The sequence below is a fragment of the Pinus tabuliformis genome, chromosome 6 (genome assembly GCF_031772625.1).
Source record: "Pinus tabuliformis cultivar Carrire ecotype Pingquan chromosome 6, CPIR1, whole genome shotgun sequence".
NCBI lineage: Eukaryota > Viridiplantae > Streptophyta > Pinopsida > Pinales > Pinaceae > Pinus > Pinus tabuliformis.
The window spans coordinates 1,840,412,741-1,840,435,210 of NC_142292.1; the positions used below are offsets into that span (position 1 = coordinate 1,840,412,741).

Consider the following 22,470-nt stretch of genomic DNA (forward strand, 5'->3'; position numbering starts at 1 on the left):
GATATAAACCCAAAAACAGACCAGAAAAGGGCTCGGATTATACTCTTCTCTCCTTCGCTCGATAATAAGCTTCCTCGATGTACCAATTTTTTCGAACTAGATGCGCGCGTGCCCTGTAGGCCCCTGCGTTCCTCTGCTCCTGGCTTCCTTGGCCTCGGCCTCCTCCTACTGCTATGGTCACTCCAGATCCTACTCCGGATGGTGACCTCCCTCCTGCTTCATCTCAGATGGCTCAGCTCCCTGAAGAAAACATTGTTGCCTTCACTTCTCTATTAACTTCTCTTGGTCATCCTAGATCTAGACCTTCTATTTCCAAGTTTGTTAAAAAACTAGAAGATATCCCAGAAATCATTCTTCCTCCCTCCCTTCCTCGTCATGCAGCACTCTCACTCTCTGAATGCGGATTGGTGGGACAGTTTACAGGACTTTGGCCTTCTCCTCAATCAGTGCAGAAGTGGGTTGAACGGAACTAGTCCTCTTCAATCAGTGGAAAAATCTCGATTAGGTTGTGTGGAGGAGGCTACTACACATTCCATCTTGAAACAAAAGAAGATGGAGACTTGATATTCAGAAATGGCCCATATTTCATGGACACTAGGGGCCTATATTTAAACAGGTGGACTCCGAATTTCGATCCAAAGTTGGATGTGCCAAATGTTGTGCTAGTTTGGGTGCGTCTCCCTCACCTCCCCCTCCATTGCTGGGGAGATGAATCAGTCAAAGCAATAGGAAATGCAGTGGGAAAATACATCGACAAAAGCAAGCCAAAGGAGAATATGCACGCGTGTGCAAGGATATGTGTTGAAGTAGACCTAGGAAAAGGCCTCCCAGAAGCAGTGAAGATCAAAGTCGACAGTTGGATGCACATTCAGCAACTGGACTACGAAAAAATCCCATTCAAATGCAAGGTATGTCATGAATACGGTCATTTTGCTAATAGATGTCTGAAAAAACAAGAAAACGAAGAAGTAGAAGCTCAAGATCCAAAATGGGAACAAGTAAAAAAGAAAAAGACAGCAAGTAAACAACCTTCTCAGCCATCTTCATTCCCTCAAGCTCCCTCTCATTCAACTCCTATCTCTCAGATCTCCTCCCTACCCCCTTTTCCCCTTTGCTTCCTTCCATCCCACCCCTCCATTCCTCCAACCTTCTAGTCCTCTTGAAGAACCTGCCATTCCCTCCTCTTCTCCTCCCTGCTTCTCTCTTTTCCTCCCTTTCCCACCCCCTCCTCCCCCAATCTCCCCGTTAACCCCCTCCCTCCCTCTTTTGATCAAATCCTAACAAGGAACCAGTCATTATCCTCTCTTGACCATCAAAAAAAACAAGGAAGAAAGTCAAACAAAGAACTAAGAGATAAAGTTGTAGCAAAGGAGATGGCTATGGGTACTCAACAGCCTATGGATTCCTTCCTCAAAAAGAACACAAGAAATAAGGAGAAAACCCCCCATCCTTCCAGAGGGAAAGGACCCTTTGCCTCCAACCAAAATAAATAATGAATCTGGTCTCCTGGAACTGTCGAGGAATGGGAAACCCATTGAAATTCAATGCAATCAAAGACTTATTAGCAATGGAAAATCTAGACATCCTCATGATATAGGAGACCAAAATAAATGAACAAGAATCTGGGAAAATGATCCAAAAAATAAATAACTATGAAGGCTCAACTCTCCAAGCAATAGGGGCCTCGGGAGGTATTTGCACTCTGTGGAGGAAAGGAAAATGGGAATTAATACATCAATTAAAAAATCAACACTGGATTAAAACTAACCTAAGAAACAGAATCATTGATGAGCAATATTCTATGATTAATATCTATGTGCCAAATCACTATAGAGAGAAAGTATGTTGGAATTCTCTCAAAGACATCTTATCCCAGGTACAAAACAAAAGCATCATAGTTGGAGGAGACCTCAACCTAGTCTTGAACGCTGATGAGAAGTTTGGAGGTTCCTTTCATGTTGATCCATCAAGGTACTCCATTGAAAACATTATGGAATCTTACAATCTATTGGGTATTCCTCCCAATAACGGAAAATATACATGGAGCAATAAAACAATCGGTAAAAGCAATATAAAAGAATCTCCTTATGTAATTCCTCCTATAAAATAATCACAAAAATCCTAGCCAATAGAATAAAACCCCTCCTCCCTGATCTTATCTCAGAAAATCAAGGAGGACTCGTGCCTAATAGGCAGATCTTGGACAATATTATGATAGTCCAAAAAGCACTGCACTCAAGTGTATCAAGGAAAGAGCAAGGCATCATTATAAAATTAGATATGGCAAACGCATTTGATAGAGTTAATCTATCCATCCTATCACCAGTCCTCAAGAAATTTGGATTCTCAAGTGAGATATTAGAAGTAATCAGATCTTGCACAGTAGGACCATGGATCGCCCCTCTAATCAACGAAAGGCCAAGTGAGTTCTTTCAAAGTTCCCGGGGATTGAGACAAGGTTGCCCCTTATCTCCTTTTCTTTATATAATAATGGCATACTCATTGAGCATAACTCTTGAAAAGAGCAGAAGAGAACACACATTAACTGGCCTCTCTATAACCTCTGGAGTCAAAAGCATCAATCACTCATTATTTGCAGATGATACACTAATGATGGGAGGGGCTTCTTGCATAGTAGCCCAAAGGATAAAAAAAGTGTTGAATAATTTCATGGAGGTTTCAGGAGGACTCCTAAACAACAAAAAATGTAGAATCTATGGTTGGAATGTGCCTCCTCGCACTCTTCAACGAATATCTCAGATTTTGGACATTCCCTTTCAAGCAAGATGGAGTCATTTCCTCTATCTAGGCCTTCCTATATCTAAAGAAACCCTGAAGACAGAAATGTGGAACAACCACAATGAGAAAATGAAAACAAGGTACAAAATTGGGACATGAATTGGCTCAATTTAGCAGTAGGGTGATCTTAATTTAAATCAATGCTCATAGCTCTCCTAGTCTATCAATTTGTAGCAATTTTAGCACCAGCGAGCATACACAAGCAAATAGAGTTAATAATAAGGGGCTTTCTATGGCATGGAGGGAAATCTGAATCAAAAAAGTTCAGCTTAGTAAAATGGGATCAAGTAACCTTGCCATATGAAAAAGGAGGTACGTCCATAAGACTCCCTGCTCATTTGAATTTGGCTCTAGGGGCAAAAATAGAATGGAGGCTTATCACAGGGAAGCGTTGCTGGTGGAAGCAAGTCTTCGAATCGAAGTATATGAATCATGCTCAATCTCTCCTTCTGGTAGAAGGAACCCCGATCAGGCCATCCGCTCAAGTTTGGAAACTAGTAAAAAAGTCTTCCCTCTCATCAAGGACCACACATCTAAACTTCCTGGGAATCGCAAAGGTACTAACTTATGAGAAGATAGAATAATGAAGAACCCTCCCCTAGCCACTCATCCCAATCTCCAAAATTTAAGAAGATGGATGAGCTCAAAGGGAATAAGCACACTAGAAGCAATCTCTCTTTGGCAAAACAGCAATTGGGTAGCTTGGAAGGTCCCCATCCTCCCTCAAAATCTCAAAAAAAAACAATGGGACTCTTTAATCATCCTTCTCAAGGGAGCTGCTCCAATTAATCAAGATTCCCAAGATTCATTTATATGGGATCCTAATGGAGGAGAGTACACGGTGAAATCAGGGTATTTGACTATTCAAGCACAACAAGATAAACAGGATTGGGCACCTTGGAGAACGGTGTGGAAAACTGAAAGCTTGCCAAAGGTAAAAATATTCATCTGGACTCTTCTAAAAGGCAAAGTCCTAACTACGGATAACCTCAAAAAAAGGGATTTTCAGGGCCCTCCAAGTGCCATTTGTGCTTAATGGCTGAAGAAAGCATTCAGCGCCTCTTTCTCGATTGTCCCTTTGCAAAAGAATGTTGGAACCTCCTAGTAAGTCCCCTGGAGATCAATCTGAATCTATCCCAGCCATTTAATGACTTCTTTACAGCTTGGAAAAGGGAATATCCTTACTCTCTTACAAAAAAGCACTCCATCAAAAGGTATTGGACTAGTCTCCCTTCCTTCCTATGTTGGCAGCTTTGGTTAGCAAGAAAGCAACAAATTTTCAATGACTGCCCTCCAGTCATCAGCAAAGTATTGTCTAAGACATGGGGTCTTACATCTGAATTCATATTTTCAAAAGGAATGAAACCAATTGATACTAATTAGCTACAGCAAGAGGAGAGAAGTTGGATCAGCTATGCATTCAACGGGCCTAACTGGCCAAGCACCCCCAATTCAAAGCCAGCACTTCAGAATTGGAAAATAAGGCTAAAAATGAAGAATTCAACCTTTGGATGAAAAATTTAAACAGACCCTACCTTTTCTTATGGCACTTCAAAGGCAAATCCGGGAAAAGGAGGAGCGGGTGGCATCCTCCTAGAACCAGGTGGAATTAACACTATCACTTATGAATGGGGACCTAGAAAAAACACGAACAAAAGGGCAGAGGCCTATGGTTTGTTGTTGGGCACAATGATCCTCAAAAGAAGGAATATTCAGAATCCATTCATAATGGGTGACTCAGCTATAATCATTCAAGCTATGGTTAAAAGAAGCAACCCAATAAATGCTTCTTTGAGTCAATCCATAACAAGAATCAAACAAAACCTATTAACTTTAGGCCAAGTTTCCTTCAAGCACATTTTGAGAGAAAACAACAACTCAACTGACACTCAGGCCAACTCGACAGTGGCACAACCTCCTGGTGAATCTCGTATTCTGCATGATATTATTCATTTTCCAATTCCATAAAATCTCCTTCAGACCAATCCTGTCCTTGTCACATTGGTTTATGGATAGGAATTTGACCAAAACTATTAATAATCCTCCTCTGAAATCAAATCTCTCTCAAATCCTTCTCGTAACTCTCTCCTGCTCCTGCTCGTTTTCCAAGTCTGACGAGCTCCCTCAGTTTTCTCGTGACTCCTCATCGCCCTTATCCTTTCCTCAGCCTATCCTCTTTCTTCTCCTTTATATCCGCCTCTTTTCTGCTCCTTCCTTCATCTTGATTTCGCTCCCTCAGGCTATCCTCTGTCATGGCTCCCTCTCCCCCTTCAGTCCCGATTTCTTCCTTGCATCTGCAACCCCCATTGTGCATCGACCATTGCACAACAAAATGCCTTTCACTCCCTCTCCCCCTTCAGTCTCGACTTCTTCCCTACATCTACGACCCCCATTGCACAATGAAATGCCTTTCACTACCTCTCCTGATGGTCTACTTTCCCTCTTTCTAGCATTCCTTGCTTTCTTCTGCTGGTCTCTCTACCTTCTAACTGCTCTCTGCCTCATCTCTCAGCTTCTGCCATCCTTTTCAATTTCTTCCAACAGGGAGCACCCTCTACGGATCTCTGATCCTCCTTCTTGTCGAAGCTATTCCTTGTTATCTCCAAACATCAGAGAAGAATTAGTCCATCCCTCTGCGCAGCAATGGAAATGAATCCTCTTGATAGAGCTTCCCAAAATGACAAGTGCGTAGTGTGCAGAGCAAACAAATATATGATAGATCAGCTCCGCGAAACAGTGAAGGAAATAAGGCAGCAAGCGAAGTCAGAGAATTCTCTTATGAAAAAGCAGCTTAATGATCAGAATATTGAAATTGATTCGCTCAAGAACAAGTTCTCTCACCTTGAGGAATCAATCAACTATCTCAAGGGACTCATCATAAACCAAACTGGCGAGAACTCAAACTTCCAGGGCAGCAGGATCAAGTCTCAGTAAGAACCATCAGTCAATCAGTTCTAGAAGATCACAACAGTGATTCTAATGCAGCATTCTCGGCAATTATCATAAGTTTTACTCATGTTTTGTAAATGTAAATTTTTGCTTAATCAATTTGTAAGACAATATAAGCAGAATGTAGTAGGAAATCCAGGCAATTTTGGATCCAATGCTCAAGGTATTCGGGACTACGCTCCCTCTTCTTCCTCTAAAAGCGAGTTAATCTCCAAAAAACTATCTGTAATGGGAGCTTGCTCCATTTTCCTTTTGTAATAGAAATCACAATATCTGATCTTATTAAAAAAATAAGCTTCCTCATTGTACTTCGCACCTTTTACTTCAAACTTCTTGATGACCCAAAATCTATGCCATAAATGATGCTGAGCAACCCTATTTATAGTTGTTTCCCCATCAAAATAAGCCAATTTATTGGATGCAATGTTTTAAAAATCGGAACTGGTAACCAGATCGGTCCACCAAATGAACTGGGTTACCGACCAAAACCGATCAAACTGGGACTGGTTAGGTCTAAACGAACCGGTTTTAGAAAAATGCATTAAATAATTAATTTTTAATGAAACAAAACTATTTTTTAAGATTTCAAACCATGATTTCAAGCCAATAGAGACAAAATATGCAAAGTTTGCTCATTTATATACCATGTAAAGGTGAATATATCAAAATGGCACTGAGTGCAATACATATCATCGACAAAATACATAAGAAATGAGGCTCTAAATGGCCTCTAGAGTGCAAAAAAAAGCCTACAAACTATGGGGCCAGTGGCCTACTACAAGACTCAAGTCTACATATATGATAATAGTGATCAACATTATCACTTGAAATGTCTCATGAGCCATCATGATCAAACTCAGTTGGTTGAGTCTCGACTCCCAAACTTTGCAGTCACAAACTTCTCTATTGGTTCAGTGACTTAAGTCTGAAACTTCTGAAGCTATTCTTCCCTAATATGCCCTATCACTTCATTTGGTGCTCCACATGGCAATATTTACAAATCATTTTGCCATCAATCACATCACAATGAGCCCATCCAGTGTCTTTGTCTTTTGGAGGCATGATGACTACTACTTAGCTTAAACTCTATGTTTTGTTCCATTACTCCAGCAAAAACTCAACACTCTCCAAGCTCCCAATCAAACTCACAAATACTCCAAATGAGATGTGTGAGACAAATGAGAGGGAGAAGGGCCTCTTAAAGGCTTGGAGAGGGTGTTTTTGGAGGGAAAGGAACCTTACTTTCCCTCCAAAGCCCCTAAACCACCTTTGCTAAGCCACTACATGGGTCCTCCGCAGGAATGGTAGGTAATCCGCTGGTTTAAGACGGAACCGGCCGGTTTGACTACAAACCGGCCGGTTTCGTCCTAAACCAGCTTCTTAGGACCAGTTAGGGCCAAAAATCGGCCAAAGCACCTTCTTGACTGGGTTTTTCAGCCGGTTTCAACCGGTGGCCTTACAAACCGTCTAGTTTGACCGGTTAGGACCAGTCGTTTTAAAAACACTGGTTGGAGGGTGAGCCGACGTGTCATTTGAAGGAGATCATTTATTCTATTTTGTAGCGGACTTGAAAGAGAGGTCTTGTGCTTGTCTTGGAGGGCTTTCATACCTATTAAATGGCATATAGAATGTAACATGCCCAAGAAGGGTCCTTCTTACATGACATAGACTCAAATTGCCTTTTATGACTAAATGACAAATCCTAAAGGCTCATAATGGGAGCCATTACTAAAAATAAAATTCTTTGCTCATGAAACCCATGAGACGAGCATTACAATAATAAATTTATTTTTCTTCTTTTCATCAATTACATAAAATCATAATTTTGCATGTCATTATGAAGACCGAACCTAGTGCCAATGCTGGATAAGATAGTTTAAGATATTGTGACATTCTAATGAATATGCAAGAGTAAATTATGTAGACACTGGTTTTCCCTTGGGATGAGCAAAATCAACATTTAATAGAACTTTTTGTTTTGAAATATGTATAGAATGTTGTAAGGGAAACTGATGAATGTAAATTTATTGCCTTTAAGAAACTTACATTTTTATTTTCTGAGGAAAAAAATGAAGATCAGATAAGACAATTTTATTAGAGTCCAACTAACGACCACAAAATTAGGTAGGTCAATGGAACTGCTAAGTGTGAAAATTCGGAAACCTGAATCCTATTACAGTAACTGGAAATAATTCTCCTAATTGTTAAATTAATTTTTAACAATTTATTTACTGTTTGCTACAGAAAATATTGAATTAATCACACTGCAACCTACACAAATAAACTGTAGAAGAAATAAACGTCTGAATAAATACTAGCACACGCAAATAAAATGAACGTTATTTTTCGACCAATGTCCCTGGAAAAACCCAACTTGGGAAAATCAGTGCTGCAGCAGAGGGTTTTATTATTATGCAACAGTGAAATAATCTGAGTACAACTGGATGCCGAAATTGGCAATCCTACAGAGAAATACTAGCAAGAAAATCTAGTGAGGAGAAATTCCAAACTCCACAGGAAAATCCAGGCACTGACCTCGGCTCAAATTGAGTCGTCCAAACTACCTATGTGCAGTGACTGCGTCACCCTAGCGTAGGTGTTGCTACTCTCAGCTTGGAACAAATTCTCCTCAAGCCATCAGACTAGTAGCTGTGTGGGAAAATGTCTCTCCTGGCCTCTGGAACCTCTGCCCAGCTTCTAACATTGAAATTTTGCTTCTCCCTAGCAATTTGACTTTGCCTCTAGAGGCTACTGCGCTGCTCTGCGTCAACCTCTCTGTGGCTCACTTGCCTCTCTGCAAATGCACTCACCGGCTCTGGAAATCCTTCCTCCGGCTTCACTGTACCTGCTCCTCTCTCACTACTTCGATCTCATTGGCTCTCTCTCCGGAAACTAACCGTTGCTACACAAGATATCAATCTGCTTATGAAATCGAATTTGCTGAAGTCATTTCTCCAAGCCCCATCAACTTCTTCTTATAATCCTCTGTTGAGACTTCAATGGCCAAGATTAGATCTTAATCGATAGCTAGGATTAACTTGAAGTCGATCATGTGAGTTTCTAGAACATTCACACCTTAACTTAATTAATTCTTATTAATTAGTCATATTCTCTAAGTTTAGACTTAGGAAATATTTAAAAAACGACTAATAATCTAATTAAGTAATTTCTAGGTGGAATTTCCATAAATGATTTCCGGGTTTTGGAGATCTCATGTATTCTAGCCTCTCCACAAAATTTCACGGCGAGAACACATCTGATGCTACAAAAACTAACACTCCCTCTTAGTGAGGAATGTGTTCTAATGTTGTTGGCCCCTATAGCAACACTCTGTCTCTGCATCATCTCCTGTCATGTTGCTAATGTTTGGTTGTTGTTGCCCATCAACCACTGTGCAACTATGATATACGATGCATCTGTGTTGTTGCTGACCCCGCTAAACTGTTGTCAATACTGCATCTGCACTACAACTCCCTCTCCATTTGTTGTTGTTGTAGTTGCAACTGCAACAACTACAATTGAGAAGTATCTTAAATATTGAATCAATTGTGTTCAGTGTGATGCATCTATCTCCCAAGTGTCTGACTGTTGCTAGTATCTGCATTGTCACTGAGGCATATGCATTGTTGTTGACTCTGCACTGCGTCACTCTGCACCGTTGCCAACTCTACGTTGCCTAATATCTGACTGCAACTAGTTTGCATCTGTCACTCTGGCATCTGACTACATCTACTGCTATTGATCCATCCTGCCACTGAATATTGTGGGCTTCTGTAGCAAGGTATTGATTCAAGAGATGGACCTCCTCAAGAATCCTGCCCATCTGGTACATTGGAGTCTCATACTCCTCCTCCATTTGCATCTGGTGCCCCACTATCTCCTTTTAAGCCTAGTCCCTCGCTGGGACCCTTCCTTTCTTTGCAACTTGCACTAGAAAACTCGCACTTCCTCTGGCATCTGCCTCCAGCAACTGGAAGTCGGTCTGCTACCCAGATCTGCATTCTAGCTAACTCGCACGGCCTCGTCTGGCAATCTCGTACGACCATCCCTGCAAAATTTGGAAACTCAGAACTAGAGAAATAAACCTCAAAAATCTCCCGCTTTCCCTTTGCTCAATTGTTGCTCTGCTACTCACACTCCCTTGTAGAATGTGCAAATCTGCTAGCTGCAATTTTCAATCTGCAAGAAAAAATCAAACTTCTGAAACTCTAAGTTCCCTGAGAGAAAACTTCCCTCTGTTATGTGCTCTTCTTCCTTCCATCTAACACTAGCTTTGCTCTAGCAAACTGCTACAAAACTATTGCGGCCAGCTAGAGATCTTCTTTACGAAAATATTGGGTTGCTCCCTCTTCCTCTGGAATCCCTCGATCTAGAGAGATCAAATTTTTCTGTCCCTCACTCAGAAGAATCAAATCTCCTCAAGAAACTCGACTTCTTGGCAAAGTGACTACGCTGCCTCTAGTGTTTCGATCTGCTACCCACATTGAACACCAAAACTCCTATCTTCGCTACTGAGCTCTTTCGCTAACCAACTGCACTCTGATACCATGTGAAAATTCGAAAACTCGAATCCTATTGCAGTAACTGGAAATAATTATCCTAGTTGTTAAATTAATTTTTAACAATTTATTTAATGTTTGCTACAGCGAATATTGAATCAATCACACTGCAACCTACACAAATAAACTGCGGAAGAAATAAATGTTGGAAGAAATACTAACACACACACATAGAATGACATTGTTAACTTTGGACCAATTTGCCCAAAAAAGCCCAGCTTGGGAAGATCGGTGCAGCAGCTGAGGGTTTTATTATTATGCAACAGTGAAATAATGTGAGTACTACTGGATGTCGAAACTGGCAATTCTGTTGAGAAATATCGTCAATAAAATCTAGTGAGGATAAATTCCTCACTCCGCAAGAAAATCACGACATTGACCTCAGCTCAAATTGAGTCGTCCAAACTACCTTTGCGCAGTCACTACATCACCCTAGCGCAGTGGTTGTTGCTCTAAGCTTGGGACAGGTTCTCCTCAAGTCATCTGACGAGCTGTTGTCTGAGAAAATGTCTCTCCTAGCCTCTGGAACCTCTGACCAGCTTCTAGCACTGAAATTTTGCTTCTCCCCAACAATTCAACTTTGCCTCTAGAGGCCACTACACTGCTTTGCGCCAACCTCTCTATGGCTCACTTGCCTCTCTGCAAATGCACTCAGCGGATCTGGAATCCTTCCCCCGACTTCAATATCCCTGCCCCTCTCTCACTGCTTTGATCTCACTGGCTCTCTCTTTGGCAACTCACTGTTGCTACTCTGGAAATCGATCTGCTCATAAAATCGAACTGTTGAAGCAATTTCTCTAGGCCCCATCGACTTCTTCTTATAATCCTCTGTTGAGACCTCAACGGCCAAGATTAGATCTTAATCGATGGCTAGGATTACCTTGAACATTCACACCTTAACTTAATTAATATTGATTAATTAGTCATATTCACTAAGTTTAAACTTAGGAAATATTTAAACAAACGACTAATAATCTAATTAAGTCATTTCTAGGTGGAATTTCCACAAACGACTTCTGGGTTTTGGAGATCTCATGTATTCTAGACTCCCCACAAAATTGTGTGGCTAGAACACATCCGATGCTACAAAAACTAACATTGAGTACACTAGAATTGATCCAATGTGGGAGCACAAATGCAGCTCCTATATAAAAAAAGATACAAAAACAAAACTAAAAATAAAAACTAATAGGGTTTATAAAACATATTTCAGAAGTTTCTAGTTTAGCCTCAAGAATTAGCTCAAGCAATCATAAGCCAGATGTGACATTTCTCCCCCAAAGTTGGGGAGGTCACAAGTTCAATTCTCTTGATCTCCTCAAGGTTAGGTTCCATGATTAGGGCTGATAGCATACCCCATTTACCATCTATGGATGATCAGAAGGTAGTCAGAGGGTTTTCCATGAGGTATTTTCCTTGGAAAGAAAAAACAGAGTTCAAACCAAAAAAACTGGTTTGGGTAGCACAACTCCCAAAGATGCCCTACTTTGTTCGATGTTATATGATGAGCAACGTAAAAAATGCCTGAAGGCCACTTCCACGGTACAGAACAATATGCCAACAGAATTCTGCAATGAGAATAAGAGGAAATGACTTGGAAGTTGGCACCAATCACTCCTGAAAATGAATACACAAGATAACTAAAGCAATTTAAAGTTTTATGTTAGTGCTGTCAATTGGGTCTAGCTCAGGTGGTTGGGAAGAATGACTGTTATCCTTCCCAGCCATGTTCAATTCCCGCAAGTGACATGTTGATTTCTTTATGAGTATATTGTCGTAATGACCTTGAGCACTGTGATGACAAAGCCCCGAGATTCAGCAGAATCCAATTTATTCTGGGTACCATCCTTGTAACGAGAGAAAGTGCCCTGCAGGTTTCCTGGGGATATGTATTTCTCTTTAAAAAAATATTATTAAGAAAAAAGGTTTACCTTTGTGCCAGCAATCATATAAGGATAGATATCATTTTCCATTAGTCAACAAGGGACATACACATTCAGAGTAAGCAATGATCATTAATTTGACAAAAAGTCTTACCTAGGTCTGTGAAGATCTGTTCCAGAGATAACAACAGAGGATGCTCTCCCATGATATGCAACTGGAAGATGAAGCCTGCAACAGGACAACACATTGGAACTGAATGAAAATGATGCAAACATGATGTTAATGTTGAAGATATAACAGCGTGATGTTTTCTTGGCAACATGCATACTTCCAAAAGCAGATGTTTGAACAAGGCAAACAATCTACTTCTATAAGGTCCTTTCAAAAGATGAATCATTCAAGATGATATGGCAAGAATAATGATAACAATGAACATATACAGCACATGAGATGCTTTGGTTCACTATGACATGTCATACACACTGCAGCTAGCAGGGAGGGCAAAAGATAGTTACATTTTTCTGTAATCTATTTCCTAGGCGTTTACAAATGTTGTTCTACATGGTTTGAGTTTCACTTTATTTGCCAACTTATCTGGGTTTTAATAAAACACAACAGTTAAATTTAAAATCTAAAGATTTTATGAAGTTGGAAGACTGTTTTAAAATGAGCTTATCATCTCTGTTCCATTTTTTATATTTTCATAGACTTCAAACCATAGATGAAATAATTGTCACAGGTGATTAATCGTCCAGGGTCCCAAAAAGATTGATTGGGAAATAATACTGAAAAAACAACCAATTTAACACCTGTAGTGTCAAACGAAATAATCAGGATTATTTCGTAATAATCATTTAATTGGTTGCAATGGGATTTATCGAGATTCATTCAATTGATCAAAGATTAGTTCATCCATGCTTCAAACACGTGCACCAGCATTGTTTGGAAATTTCAATATCAATAAAGGATACCAGTTGTAACATTCTGAATTATTGGATCAAAATCCAGACTTCGTAAAAAAGTAAACAGAGGCAAGCAGGCAATAATATATATGTTGACCAATGTGATAAAGATAATTTAATTGACAGCCAGTGAACAAATAAAGAACAGGATAAGAATATTGATGAAACTAGTGCAGGTTGCAGGCATCCAGTCTTTTGCTTTTCTCTTGAGAAGCAATTTCACTTACTGTCATGTCCCCAATAAATAATTTTGCCAAGTAAAATCTTCCATTTTGCAATTTTGGCGTTAGAGAATATTTTGGCATATAAAACTTAAGAAAAGTGGGTTATGGAGGCCCCACATAGTTTTTGGAGGAAAAAAGAGAAAAAAAAAAAAATTAGAGGAAAAGGAAATAATTTTTGTTAAGTGAAATATGGGGACCACCAAAGAGGGAAATTCGACCCCCTTGAGAAATTCGCACTAGGAGAAGGAAAGAGAAAAGAAGGGGAGTTCGAACTTGTGGAGAGAGGAGACAACCAAGGGAAAAAGGACCAGCCTATAGCTAATTTTATATAATCTTCCAGAGAGTATTCCAGCCAGAATCATACATTCTTATAGTAGGGTGTATTGTTGGTTAGTTGGGCAGTTTGCATCACATTGTGGGTTCGATTTTGGCTTGGAGTTAGGCCAAACCTTTTCTAGGTATTTTTGGGTTATAGGAGAAGAGTCCATGGCTGCAATTTGAAATCGATCCTGGCATTATTGAGGACGAAATTTCAATTTCCTTCCAGCAGCAATTACCAGAATTTCTGGGCAGTGCACAGATTTTGTGGGAGCCATTTCCAGCAGTTGGATTAGTGAGATCTCACCTGGGGTTTGCCTAGCTTGCATAACAAGCCAAGGTTCTATCATTCCTAGTCATCTATGAACTCAGATTTCTGTATTAATAAAATGGCTTAGTTTCTTGTGTAGTTTGAAACTTTGATGTACATGTTTGAATAATTGAAATTTGTTCACTGTTGCTGCTTCCTTGTACAGGTTTTTGTTATTTGCCGTAAATTTCAATTTGGAAAATTACACTCACGAAAGCATGTCGACAAAGGAAGCATGCCAATCCTACATGTCATATACATTGTAGCTAGCTGGAAGGGCAAAAGATAGTTCCAGTTTTCTGTAATCTATATCTATCGTGTATTATCATCGTAGGCTTTCACAAATTTTGTTCTGCATAGCTTGGGTTTCACTTTACTTGCCAATTTATCTAAGTTTTAATAAAACACAATAGTTAAATTTAACATCTATATATTTTGTAAACTTGAAAGACTGTTTTACAAGAAGCTGACAATTGATGTTCCATTCTTTATATTTTCATAGACTTCAAACCATAGATGAAATAGTTGTAATCTGCAATTAATCAGCAAGGGTCGCAAAAAGATTAATCAGGAAATAACAGTGAAGAGGGCCAATTTCTGACTGTCTGTAGTGTGAAACAAAATATTTCAGATTATTTTGAATAATCATTTCATTGACTAAAACAAAATTATTTGGGATTGATTCAACTAATCAAATATTATTGCATCAATGCTTCAAGCAAGTGCACCGGCTCTGGTTGAGAAACTTTAATGTCAATAAAGGATGCCAGTTGATAACATTTTGAATTTTTGGATGAAATTCAGACTTCGTGAAAAAGTAATCAGTAGGGGCAGGCAGGCAACAATGAATATGTTTGTTGAGAAATCGATAGGGCTACAATTAGGATGATTTCTCTTAAGCTTGATAACTTCGTGTGATGTATTTTTACTTTTACTTTTTATTAGTTTCTTTTCTTATTATTATGTTGTTCTTATCATCAAACAGTTACCAAAACAAGAAGATCAACAATACACAAGAACACAGGATGTAAGTTGTGTTCACTGTTGACCACTGAAGTGTACCCCAAGATTTTTGAAGACTCCATGCCCAAGGATGTATCAGAGGCTTTTTGTACCATCAGAGTTCACTATATCATCAGAGTTTTTCAACTCTTCTTCTTCTTCTCATTTTCTTCTGTCGTACTCAGATTCCACAAGCCCTGCGAGGATGATGTAAAGTGATGTTAGTATGATTAATTGAGTCATGTAACAGGCCTACGTAACGTGGGACCTTATCATCAAGTGAGTTTACTCTAGGAGGTTTTTTCCACTTAGTTAATTATTAGGTCCTTACGGGGACTTAATAATTAATCGAGTTTTTTCCTCCAAGCATAACCCCAAAGCGGGAGTGTGGCTTGATGGTGAGGCCTTGGGTGAGACATATGTTGTTTTTCTGTAGCATCGGATGTGCTCTAGGTCTCAAAATTTGCAGGGAGGCTTAGACACATGCATTTTCCAATACCCAAAAACCATTTTGGGAAATTCCACCCGGAAACAGTTTTATTAAAACAATTAATTATTTTTAATGGGTACCTTAGTCTAAACTTAGGAAATTAAAATAATTAAAGAGTATTAATCTAATTGTGGGTGAAACTTCTAGAAGAAGACAGAGGTCGAGTCAAAATGATCTGAGCCATTGATTAGAATCTAATCTTGGTCATTGGTTCTCAACTAGAGGATTATAAGAAGGACATCAATGGGCACTTGGAGAACACATCGAGTGAAGATTAGAAGATCGATTTTCTGAAGCAAAGCAGTTGTCGAAAAGAATTTCAAATTGATCTTTTGTAGTGAGGGGCAGGGATAGTTCCGATTGGAGATTTCTCCTGATCCGAGAATACTCAACAGAGAAGGCAAAGAGAGATCCAAGAGAGGCAGCGCAGTGGCTAAGCTGGCCAATGTAGGTTGATGCAGAGGCAATGCAGAAGCCTTGAGAAGGTCTGAAAATTTGCTAGAGGAATCGATATCAGAAGCAAGAAGCTAGGGTGTGAGACCAGGAAGTGAAAATCGAAGTTCCTGGATAGCAAATCGATCAGCATAAGGGGTGACGATATCCCTAGAGGCTGTGTCGCTAGGCTGACGCAGTGACTACGCAGAGGCAGCCAGAGGCAGTGCATTCTGTGGCTAGATCAGTCAGATCGCCTGTGATAGTGTGAGGTACTTCTCACTATTCTTTTGTCAGTGATATTCTTTGTACTAGATAGCCAGCTAAGCATCCAGAGATTGTATTCAGAAAAACCACTGCATAGTAATAAAACCCTCAGTAGCTACACCAGCTTTCTTGCAGTGGGTTTTTCAGGGGACATTTGTCCGAAAATAACTGTGTAGATGTGTTGTATTTCTTTCTTGCTCAGTTTCTTGTTTCCGCATTTTTATTTAAATGGTGAAGGTTGTTATGTATTAGTTTCGGTGTTTACTGTAGGAAACAGTGAATAACTTTGTTCAAAAATTTAACAAATAGAAAAAACATAATCAGTTGTTGCAGTAGAAAATTGGGGCTTCCAAATTTTCACATGGTATCAGAGCTGCAGGTTTAACAAGAGAGCAGTGCCGAAAGAGCCCAATGTTGAAGGAAGAAGGGAAGTCGAAGTGTTGCATAGGCAGCAAATCGAATCCCCACTAGGATTGTGCAGTTCAGTCCAGGAGGGCAAGATTTTCGTCGTAAATCTATCTCTGAGTGAATCGACAAAGAGGTAGGATTCCCAAATCGATATATGTTAGCGATAGAGGGAGCAGCACAGCAATAGCTTCAACGAAGAGGGGTTTCTGATGTGACACAGTTTTCTGCGGTCAGTTGCCAGGCAGAAAGACGTCAGAAGGAAGAAGAGGCATTTGAGGGAATTTCTTCCTCAGAAAATTCTTAGCCAGGAAATTCAAATTCTCATTTGCTGAGCAGCAGCAGGAGAGAGGAGGTCATTTGACTTTTTTGATTGGCAAAGATGACAGCCAGTGGGTTGAGAGATCAGGATCAGTTGGATGGTGCATCCAACTATGTGATCTAGAAGGCAAGGATGTCATGCCTTCTAGATGAACATTTTCTCAAGACCTACATCGACAGTGTGGTAGTTGTGCCCGTGGATCCAAATCCGCTCAAAAAGTACAAGGGAGAGATGGAAAAGACAAAAAGAATGATCCTCGATGGAGTGAAGGATCATGTGGTCTGTCACATCGCTGGCAGAGGGACTGCCAAGGAGATGTGGGATGCATTGTCAACGTTGTATCAAGGATCTTCCGAGCAGTGGAAGATGTACTTAGAGCAGAAGATGAGGTCCACGCAGATGTAGAAGGGGGAACGCATTGATCCATTCCTTGCAAAGCTTCAGGAGACCCGAGATGAGCTAGCAACTGTGGGGTCTACACCTTAGTCTTTCGAGATGATAAGACTGGCCCTCAACTCAGTTTCAGAGTGTGAAAATTCCTACACTCAAGGAACCCCTACTGTAGCAAAATTGAATTTACTTCTCCTACTTGATTTTAATATACATTATCAAGTTATTTTCTGAATACTAAAGTAAATTACTTCGGCAGCCTACACTACTTTAAATCTGATTACATGAAACGGAAAACTAAGCAAAGAACAAGATATATAGGACATGGTTATTTTTTGACAAAATAGTCCTTGGAAAAACCCAATGCGGGAAAATCAGTGCAGCAGCTCTGAAGTTTTTCTATTATGAAGCAGTAGTTCTGAATACAATGTTGATTGCCCTCCCAGCAAACCAGTGACAGAGAAAAAATATAATGGCGGAAAACTAAGTGAGATTACCTCACTTCAACCCGCAGATTCTAGCTGATCCGGCAACAAAACTAGCTAACCCCGACTATCTCTGTGCTAGCCCTACATCAGCTTCTGCACTGTCTCTTCTGCCTCCTGGAACCTCTGCGTCAACCTCTCCCGGTTGTTCCGAAAATTCTCCAACAATTCTGGTTTCTACGTGGAGTGCAGCTTCTGCTCTGCACTGGCCCTTCTGGCTCTGTGTGGGCCCCTTCTAGCTGTTGCGTTGCCTCCACTAGTGGCTCTCAGCCTCTCTGTCCAGTATTCCCGAACTATCCCTGCCCCTCTGCTGCAGAATGATCACCTAGTTCGAATTTCTCAGCTTCCTAGCCCCAAAATTGAAATCCAGATCAATTCGTTCTCTCTGTGTGTCTTTCTAAATGAACCCCAAGCCGCCTCCTTATACTTTTCTCGTTGAGACTTCAACTGTTGAGATTATTAAGTCTCTAATCAACGACTAAGATTAAAACTTGACTTGATCCACTTTCTAGAACATTCTCACCCATATTTTGATTAATACCCATTAATACTTTAATTTTCCTAAGTTTAGACTTAGGAAGCCCATTAAAAATAATAATTATTTTAATAAAATACAATCCGGGTGGAATTTCACCAAAAACTTTTTGAGTTCTTTAGAACTCATGTCCCTTAGCCTCTTTCACCAATTTTCATGGCTAGAGCACATCTGATGCTACCAAAAACTAACACAGAGGAGTGGCAAGTATTTGTCTAGAGCATCCTAGGCAGGGAGAACTTATCGGACTAGGAAGGAATGTGGGCAACGCTTAAGCAAGAGGAGCTGAGGAAAGACTTGGTCAAGTGTAAACTTGACGGAAGCTGCAACAGTGGGTCGAAGCCCAAGGAGGAGGAAGAGAATGTGGCCCTCGCATCCAAGGGGCAGCAGGAGCAGCAGAGGCGAAAGAAGGACGTCTCGAAGATTAAATGTTTCAAGTGTGGTGAATTCGGTCACTACGCAACACAGTGTCTTCTCGGAAAGAAGGACAAAGATGAACATCACAATCCAAAGGATGCACCTACGAAGATCGAGGAGGAGTTTGCCATGACAGCCCAGATACCTCCAAGAGGGAGGTGGGGTGATCTAGAGTTGTAGTTCGAAAGGACTGCAGATAGGCAAGATCCTTGAGTAGCCTACCTCTGGGATCAATTCCTTGCTATAGGAGCCCAGATAAGAAGTAAAAGGATGGACTAGTGCCCCTTGTTGTAAAGGAGTGTCGGAGTGATAGTTGCAGTGGCTAGTAGTGCCAGAAACTGAGCAGCACAGAGCAGAGCTGGCAACAGTGCAGTTGGCACAAAGCAGAGGTCAGCAATAGAACAGAGGCTTCAAAGGGTCAGTGTAGAGATTAACAATAGTCAAACTCCAGTAACGAGATGCATCATACTGAACACTTGTTTAGTAATTTGGGATGCTTTTCCATTGTTGATGCAGAAGCAGCAGCAGTTGGAGAAGGTTGCAGTGTTGGCAGTGGCAGTACCAGCAGCAACACAAATATTTGAGAGGGAGTTCCAGTACAGATGCAGTGTTGGCAGTGGCAAGGCCAGCAGCAGTACAGATTCAGCATTTGCGCAGTAGTTGGTGGGCAGCGATGTCAGACATCAGCAGTGCAGAGGGAGATGTTTCAGAGTCAGAGTGATGCTTCAGCAGGTTGCATTACTAGAGCACATTCCTCGCTAAGAGGGAGTGTTGATTTCTACTAGCATCGGATGTTCTCTAAGTCTCAAAATTTGTCGGGAGGCTTAGACACATGCATTATGCAATACCCAGAAATCATTTTGGGAAATTCCACCCAGAGACAGTTTTATTAAAATAATTAATTATTTTTAATGGGTGCCTAAGTCTAAACTTAGGAAATTAAAATAATTAAAGGGTATTAATCTAACTGTGGGTGAAACTTCTAGAAGAAGACGAAGATCGAGTCCAAATGATCTGAGCCATTGATTAGAATCTAATATGGGTCGTTGGTTCTCAACTGGAGGATTATAAGGACATCAATGGGCACTTGGAGAACACATCGAGTGAAGATCAGAAGATCGATTTTCTAAAGCAGAGCAGCTGCCGGAAAAAATTTCGAAGTGATCTTTTGCAGTGAGGGGTAGGGATAGTTCCGGTTGGAGATTTCTCCTGATCCAGGAATACTCAGCAGAGAAGGCAGAGAGAGATCCACGAGAGGCAGCACAATGGCTAAGCTGGCCAGCATAGGCTGATGCAGAGGCAGCGTAGTGGCTAAGTTGGCCAGCATAGGCTGATGCAGAGGCAGCGCAGAAGCCTTGAGGAGGTCTAAAAAATTGCTAGAGTAATCGATATCAGAAATCAGAAGTTAGTGTGAGACCGGGAGGTGAAAATCGAAGTTCCTGGGCAACAAATCGATCAGTAGAAGGTGTGACGTTGTCCCTAGAGGTTCACGCAATGATTGCACAGAGGCAGCCAGGGACAGTGCATTATGTGGTTGGATCAGTCAAATCGCCTGTGATAGTGTGAGGTACTTCTCACTATTCTTATGTCAGTGATATTCTTTGTACTAGATAATCGGCAAGGTATCCAAAGATTGTATTCATAAAAACTACAGCATAATAATAAAACCCTCAATCACTGCATCAGTTTTCCCGCATTGGTTTTTTTCGGGGACATTTGTCCAAAAATAGTTGTCTAGATGTGTTGTATTTATTTCTTGCTCAGTTTCTTGTTTCCGCATTTTTATTTAAATGGTGAAAGCTGCACTGTATTAGTTTCAGTGTTTACTGTAGGAAACAGTAAATAATTTTGTTCAATAATTAACAAATAAAAGAAACATAATCACTTGTTGCAATAGAAATTTGGGGCTTCCAAATTTTCACATCCTAGTGTCTAGAGTCATTGTATATTACCATACTAGATCACTCGTAAAATTTCGTGGAAATTATGGTTATGAATGACCTAGAGCTCTGAGCTCTGCTCCATGTTCACCACTGAGCTTTCCCTTCTTCCTTATCCCTTCAATGGCCTCCGTGGAGGGGGTCGCCCCCGCTTCGCCCCTCTCTGACCTCTCTGTCGCCAAGGCCTTTCAAATGTTGGTGACTTATATTCCCAAAAGACAACGTCAATCGGTTGCTCTATCCAAGTTTGTGAAGCAAAATGATGAAATTAAAAATGTTACCCTACCTAATGGAGCTCGGAAAACCTCCATTGCTTATGCTGAGCGCGCACTCATTGCTAAGTTTATTAGGATGTGGTCATCCTCCAAGTCAATGGATCTATGGAGTAGCAAGACATGGAAACCTATGATGAAAGGTGAGATTGCCTTATCTACAGTGGGAAATGGATTCTTCATCTTCCTGTTTGAAAACAAAGAAGATAGAGACCTAGTTTTTCGGAATGGGCCTTATTTCCTTGGCTCTAGGGGTATGTATTTAAATAAATGGACTCTGGATTTTTAACCCGGATGAATACATCCCCAATGTTATTCTCGTGTGGGTGAAGCTCCCAAGGCTCTCCATTTCTTGTTGGAGTGATGACTGTTTCAGAGCCATTGGCAATGGGTTACGCAAGCATTTGGATAAATCTGAACCGAAGAGCTCCCAATTTCCCTGTGCTAAAATCTGTGTGGAAGTAGACTTGGAAAAAGGTTTACTGAGAGAGATTAACCTAAACCTAGGAGAATGGAAGCACAGACAAATATTGGATTATGAACAAATCCCTTTCAAGTGTCGTCACTGTCACAATTATGATCATTTTGCAAGGGATTGCTCTAAAGCAGGGCAAAAAGTTGTGGCTACCTTTGTTCCCCAGGAGTAGTGGTGGAAACAAAAAAAAGGTCTGAAAGGGAACACTGCTATCAAGCATCAAGGTACAACTAGTAATATCGTTGGCCCTCGCTCCTCGAATTTTTAATGTACTAAGTTCTCCCTCTAATGAGGATGAAACTCCTACACTACAAGAAGCAGAAAAAGTCAATGAAAATGAAACAACAAAAGAAGGTGTTGAGGAAGTTGAAATAGTGGTTGAGAGCAGCCCATCCAAAAGATTCAAAAACATTGCCTCCCCCTCGAGGGTGGTTCCGAATCCAAACCTTCTGAGTGAACATCCTTGCAATGTTAATGAGGAAATAGGGAGAGTCATCACTCGGAATATGACTCAGAATCTATCCTGGACCGATGACTATAGCAATCAAGAAACGGGCAATTCAAAAAAGAAATGTAGATTGGAACAAAAGGCATTGAGGGAAAAAGAAGCGGAGTTGAACAAAATGTTGGGAAATCAATTAGTCACTACAGAAATTATGAAAGCAAAAATAAGGAAGGAAATGATGAAGGGCCTAATCAAGTCTCCTCTTTTAAATGAAAGTAATTTCATGGAACATAAGGGGACTAGGGAACCCTGCTAAAAACCTAGCTATGAGAGATATAATAAAACAAGAATCACCAATGGTTGTTTTTATTCAAGAAACAAAGTTGGAAGAATCGGATGTCTTCAAAGCTGCAAATGTATTTTGGAAAGAGTGCTCTGGGACGATTCAATCGTCCAGAGGTGCTTTTGGAGGTCTAGGCATTTTTTGGTCAAACAAGCTTTTCTCTCTAGTGGAAGAACTAAAATCGAAATCCTGGGTGTTGACTCTTTTAGAGGCAAAAGAAATAGGAGAACGAATTCCCTTTATAA

General features: G+C 40.5%; 1 protein-coding gene across 2 annotated transcripts in view; it reads right to left on the reverse strand.

Moving 5' to 3' along the window:
- Positions 1–22,470, reverse strand: part of LOC149266362 (fumarylacetoacetase) — a 184,077-nt gene that overhangs the window by 78,922 nt on the left and 82,685 nt on the right. For both annotated transcript variants that reach the window (XM_089430445.1, XM_089430443.1), the window contains exon 5: positions 12,345–12,419. In XM_089430445.1, the coding sequence (XP_089286571.1) occupies positions 12,345–12,419 (75 nt within the window). The remainder of the gene's footprint in view (positions 1–12,344; positions 12,420–22,470) is intronic.